Source organism: Phallusia mammillata, chromosome 6 (assembly GCF_965637545.1).
Source record: "Phallusia mammillata chromosome 6, kaPhaMamm4.hap1.1, whole genome shotgun sequence".
Classification (NCBI taxonomy): Eukaryota; Metazoa; Chordata; class Ascidiacea; order Phlebobranchia; family Ascidiidae; genus Phallusia; species Phallusia mammillata.
The window spans coordinates 24,828,780-24,835,150 of NC_137257.1; the positions used below are offsets into that span (position 1 = coordinate 24,828,780).

At 37.2% G+C, this 6,371-nt stretch overlaps 1 protein-coding gene across 3 annotated transcripts in view; it reads left to right on the plus strand.

Moving 5' to 3' along the window:
- The window catches only part of LOC145232552 (extracellular calcium-sensing receptor-like), a 30,091-nt gene extending 24,944 nt beyond the window's left edge, over positions 1-5,147 (plus strand). For 2 of the 3 annotated variants that reach the window (XM_080097196.1, XM_080097197.1), the window contains 6 exons: positions 9-117; positions 633-823; positions 1,283-1,427; positions 2,223-2,319; positions 3,465-3,572; positions 4,097-5,147. In XM_080097196.1, the coding sequence (XP_079953322.1) occupies positions 9-117; positions 633-823; positions 1,283-1,427; positions 2,223-2,319; positions 3,465-3,572; positions 4,097-4,331 (885 nt within the window). In that variant the 3' untranslated portion in view covers positions 4,332-5,147. Of the gene's footprint in view, positions 1-8; positions 118-632; positions 824-1,282; positions 1,428-2,222; positions 2,342-3,464; positions 3,573-4,096 lie in introns of those variants that run through there. The other variant, XM_080097198.1, reaches the window with a different exon arrangement.
- The last annotated feature ends 1,224 nt before the right edge of the window (positions 5,148-6,371 follow it).

Consider the following 6,371-nt stretch of genomic DNA (forward strand, 5'->3'; position numbering starts at 1 on the left):
TCTAACAGGAGGTTCGTAGAACGACAGCAAGTCATGCCATGAAATCCACCCGCTCTGTTTTATGTAACGTGAATGCCACCACCACGACAACTGATGGCCAGTACACACCATCTACTGGTAAGATACTACTGACAGTTGACACCTACTGCACTGACAGTTGACACCTAAAGCACTGACAATTGACACCTTTGTGTAAAAAATTGGGCTCACAATGTACGGTTCTGAAAGTTTTCAGCAAAGAAATACAAATCAATATCCGTGTATTGGTGGCGCAAAGAGCTGAGTTATTTATTTAGCAACGCAAGATACCGCTGACAGTTGACACCTGCGTGTAAAAACGTGGACATACAATGCACCGTTCTAAAAATCTCCAGCAAAAACAAACAAACAAACAAACCATTGTCCGTGTATTGGTGACACAAAGAGCTAAATTATTTATTTAGCAACGTAAGGTACCACTCACAGTTCACACCTTTTGCACTGACAATTGACAATTTTTGCACTGACAGTTGACACCTGCTGCACTGACACTTGACTTCTGCTGCAAACCGTGTGAAAACTTGAGTACACAATGTACAGTTCTTAATATTCTCGGCAAAAATCCAAGTTTTCAATTTTTTGATTCTTTGCAGGGAGGAAGAGTAATTCAATGGATACTCCCGACAACAACGGCCTCCGCTACTTTTCGGGGACTACCCGTACTTCTAACGCCACCTCAAAATACTTCAAACGAGGTACTCCACATTCTACGTCAATCACTGAATCGAAGCGCCTCAAGTGGCGAAGGAAGTTTCTCGAACAAGATAACGGAAACTCAAATGTGGTGAGTGGGTTGGTTACTTATTCAAATAGAAAAGTAATTAATAGACATCAAAAATGAAACGTACATAGATTAGTTAACGTGGAAGGGCTTATCTGTTTGAATAAGGATCTGCCGATTTTTTTTCTATTTGAATAAGTAACTGACTATTTTTTCTATTTTAATAAGGAACTGACTGTTTTTTTCTATTTTAATAAGGAACTGACTATTTTTTCTATTTCAATAAGGAACTGACTGTTTTTTTCTATTTTAATAAGGAACTGACTATTTTTTCTATTTCAATAAGGAACTACTGACTTTTTTGTATTTGAGTAAGAAGTTGACTTTGAATAAGACGTTATTTTTAGTGTTACATACACTGCTTCATCTAAAGAACTCGTTTACAGTCAAGTATTGTTAGTACCTTTAAAACCGAAAGCCACTGAAAAAAATAGTTCGAAGTAAAATTTCTTTGTTTCGAAGGCTTCCCCCAAACAGCGCTCAACCAATGGCGCTTTTCGGCCGTCGTCACGTGACAGCGAGGGCGGGAAAACATCAAAAAGCGTCACAATCACCGAGGAACGAACTACGGGAACAGAAAACGAACCCGGATGCAAGATTGAAGCAAGTAAGAAGAACGCAGTTATGTGTGGGATCAACTCTTTGACCCAAACACAAATATTTAGAAAGGCCCAATTAGCTTACTCAAAAAGTGTAGCGAATGAACCAATGAAGTTCAATCTGTCGAAATCTGTCCTATATTTCACCAAGATTTAAGAAATCCGACCAGACTTACAACTACGAAGTGGATTGTTAAATTTTTAGACGCACTAACTAATATTAGCTAATATTGGGAAACCATACTAAACAAATTTTGTGAAACAGGTTCCATTTTTTGCCGTCAAATGGGTGTGGCGATAGACAAAAGTGCTCGTAAATCCTTCAAAACTTGGCAGAATGGTCCAGGGCGCGTGACCCATATACAGACAAAAAAAACTGATCGGCATTTGTCCCCGGGAGTGTCCCGGGTTCGAACTCCGTGAAAAAACACAAAAACGACTATTTTTGTCTGCCTCGAAACCGGTTAAACGGTAATTTGGTTAAAAAAACATTGAAACCCGTGTCGATATGCTAGAAAAGCACCAGCATTGTCCCAAGTGTGCTGAACCCCTTTTTTCTCGTTCACTTATTGACAGCTTTAGAAATCGCAAGTATTTTTATCACACTAATTTTTTTAAACAAAGACGTTTTTATTGTTTACTCATATTAGTCCCGAAAATTAGTGTGCTAAAAATACTTGCTATTTTTTTATTATCCACTCATATTAATTCCAAATTAACGCAAAATGATTTAATAATTCCAACTTTTCAAAGTTGCCACCTCTTACATATTACTTCAAAATGATGATGTCATTTTCCTCTAGGTTCTGACAACGCGGCTGCAACTATTCGTGTAGGAATCGAAGGCACAATATCGAGCAGTATATCATCGGTGGATTCTTTGACAAGATTGTCAAAAACGTGAGGCCTGGTTTCGATTCAGGTGCATCCCCGCTGCTATAATTTGCTGAAAATCTTTTCTGCGTCGAATTAACGTCAAATAATTTTTACTTTATCTTAAAAACCTTTATTTTTCTCTAATGCTTGATGATTTTTTTTTAATGATTGGTTTTCTTGAGTTATAAAAATGAATGGACTCTTTTGACGGTTTTGTTGAATTCAAAATATTAAGTTTATTTTTGTTCTTTTCATTCTGCGCGAAAACTTGCATACATTAGTAAACATAACCTACGTCTTGAAATTGTGCACTAAAAGCTAAAAAACATCTAATAAAAGTGGAATCGTTTTCAAAAATGGATTTAAAATATGCTTGGTCACTCTTGTTCATTAGAGCTTTATTTTGCATGCTGATTTCAAACTAGATACAAATTAACAACAGATGGGCATGTGTCTTCTTTTGACGTTGACAGTTGTTTTTCACACTTTAATTTGCATGTTCTTTGCCGCTGCGGTAAAGTAGTTAATAATACATACTTAACCCTTAAAAAAAATTTTCGGTTGTCAGGGTTTTTGCAAAAGATACGAAACTTAGTTTGCTAGGAGTGGCCTCTGTGCGTTTGGGCAGTAAATGCAATTGTTAGGGATGTTCTTCATAATACTGTTTAAGCACATTCCCATTAGAAAATCTATGCTGCGCAAAAATAGTGTGTGGCCATAGCGTGCACATCTTAATTTTGATCATAGTGGTTCTCAGCGGACTTAAATGGAGCTTGTGTGTATGCCAAAACACATGAAAATCTGTGCTGCATATAATCTGGTGTGGCTATAGCGTGTACATATAATGTTGCTCACAGTGGTCTTAAGTGTACTCAGTTAGCTTGTGTGTATGCACCGACCCTTGGACAATTTATAATGCGTATTAACTGATGGTGTGTGGTCACAGCGTGCATATCTAATGTTGCTCAGTGTATTAGGGAGATTGTGTGTATAACCAGCGCATAAGAAAATCCTATGTAGCCGCAATGTAGTAAGATGTATTTTATCAAATCACTAAATTTTTACTTCGTGGCGGTTATCTTTCACCATTGTAATGGTGATATACTTAATTCAAAGTACATTGCACAGCTGCCAACGCGTTTTTTTTTCTACTTCTATTATACTTACAGACTGCAGTGTGACGAACCTCAGCATGGGGGAACAGGGTTTAACTTGAAGGTCGACGTGAAGGTCAATATTCAGCCGGGGACAGCGAATCAACAAACTGCTTTGAACGAGTAAGTTTTTTCCCGTCAAGATACACGTTTCGTTTTGACTTTATGCTTATGTGTGAAATATGGTGTGTAGATTCAACCAAGGGCAACTTTTGCAATTTCCTGCCGCGTCAATAAGCCTAAATAAAGTAAAGCTAAATGGCGCGTACATCTGCTTTTATAAAAGAATAACAAAACAAAATTTCATCTAGTTGTGCAACCCGTTTTACACAAAAATCTTTTCACACGTAACAAGCTAGCTGCTCACAGCTCCAACCCTAATGGCGGTTACGTCGGTTCAGCAAGTGACAAAATATAGGTTTTGTAGGTTGTCAATAGTATTGGCTATTGTAGCCATGTAAGCATGTTACTCCCAACAAACTATAGAGTCAAGTTACATGCCTTCACTATCCAATGCGGCCTATTTATTGTCACTGGTTGCACTGATGAGACGTTATGGGCCAATACAGTCTGCACTACTTGCCATTTATTGGCTGGATGCTTTTATATCAAAAACAATTTTGAATTTTTTTAATGTTGTCGCACAGCCCGCCCCCAGTGTACGAAGAAACGGACATGCGCCAACCGCTAGATGGTGCACTACCACTATCTAGAGACAACAAAACAACGCGTAACACTGAGAACCGGAACACAAACAACAATCATACGTCACTTCTTAGTGACGTCAGCACAACGTCATCAACCGACACGGACTCGGAGGGATTTCCCGAACGGTTATTGATCAAAAACGGCGACGCGCTCAAAGAAACGTCACTCGCTTGATGTACATAACAAACATGACGTCATGCCGATTATGACATAAAGATATGGATATAAAAAATTCTTAGCGTTTTAAGGTTTATTCCATGGTTGAAAGTGGTTTGTTTTAACTTTTCTTGTTTCAACATCGATTTTGATGCACTTTTCTCGCTACTGTGTACATCGCGTTGTGCGTTCTATTCCATTTTGTTTCACTTCAGTTAAACCTATTTACCGTTTTACTGTATACTTTTCCGCGGTGTTTTTTCTGTCCACACTATGTTTTTCACATTTGGGCAAACGATTTACCGTTTTTTTAATATTTGTAGGTTTAATTAAGCTGTAGGTCTGATATGGATTTAAGCAGTGGTGGGATTCAACTTTTTTGTCAGCCGGTTCTTTCACAAAAGTCATATTTTTCAGGTTCTATAGAACCGGTGCGAACCGGCTGAATCCCACCACTGGATATTGAGCAAATTGCGAATATGCTCGTTCATATCATTTTTTTCGACTTACAGTAAATAACATTGCACTAAGTTCAAATTATTCTGTCGTTTTGTTTCAGCGCGAGATTTTAAATTTGCTTTCAAACCAAAAAAAATCTTTGTGATGAATACAAAGTGTTTGTTTTTTCACGGGGTTCGAACCCAGGACGAAATGTGCGTTTGTGAAAGGAAAAATCGGGTTTCTATAAGTGCCCTAACGCTATTACGGATAACAGCAACGAAAAACACTTTTTTCTTTAGTTTAACTGTTAGTAATGCTAATTTTTTGGGTGGTTTTCCCAATTGTTAGACTGTCAATGTTTTTTTTAGGTGTATTAAATTTTTGTACATTCCACATTTTTTTATGGTTTAGGCAGAATTGTGTTTTTTAAAAATATTAGGGGTCATAATTTCAACACAATTCGCGTATGGACGGTTGCACAAAACTGGGTAACAAACCCGCTTCAAGCGTATATACAAACAGACTAAATGGTACAACTACGAGTTAATGAAGTAGGGATTAACATATGGTGCTGTGGATGCGGTTGCTCTGGACGGTGGCCTCGGTTGAAGATGGGTTTCTCGTTCAAATTTTCGCCTTCTTAGCAAATATATCGCAACTACTATGAGCGCCAGCAGGATTAAAATACCAAACACCAGCAAGAAGATCCACCAATTAGGTACTTGTTCAATCGGTTCTGTAAATAAACAGTTTTTAGTCCTGGTTTAAACAACAAATTCTACACAAAGTTATTTGACACCTGTACAAGAACTTTCCACCTTTTTTCTCTTGTTCAACAAACAATTATACCTCCAAAGTATTTGAAATTTACGTTTTAAGATTTTTTCCCCATTGAAAATCTCTAATTCAATGTTTAAAAAAATGTGCTTTTGCTCCCCCCAAAAATTAAAGTTTAAACTATGATTTCTATGCAAAGTGTTTACAGCGGGCAAAATGAAATTCCAAATGGGTGATTAATCAGTTGTTTGCTGCAGGTCGAAAGCAACGCGTGTTTTAGTTGCGTTGTAGCCGTAGTTGCTTCAGAAAGTATCGAAGCGTTTTTTGCTGCTCTTTGAAGCCAAAATGTAAGCTAAATACCTTAAGATGCTTAGAAAGTATTGCAGTCAGTGTGATACTGATATTGTTTCAAAGTATTTTATGTGTGGCGTCAACATACAAACAGTACAAGTATTTTTATTAGTTTTTACTTTATGCATGACTTTTTGTGTGTAGCAAGCAGTACTAAAAAGTGTCTTAATATGTTTGTTCGCAAAAAACGTGATTTATGAACAACTGTAATTCTAGACACTTAAAAGATGGAAACAAATTTTAAGAAATGAGTTTTATTTGGGTAACGCACCTGTACAGGTTGTTCCATCTGCATTTAAGATGTCCCCGTCAAAACACATGCAAAACAGTTCCCCAGTTTCATTCATGCTACATATAGAATCACATTCTGCCTGAAAACAATAAACACCACTGTTACGTAACAGTTGCGTTTGGTATCAATCGATTAAAAGCAATTATATGGATAACAATTGAGTTCTTTAGTGAATTTTTGTAGCTAACAAATAATGT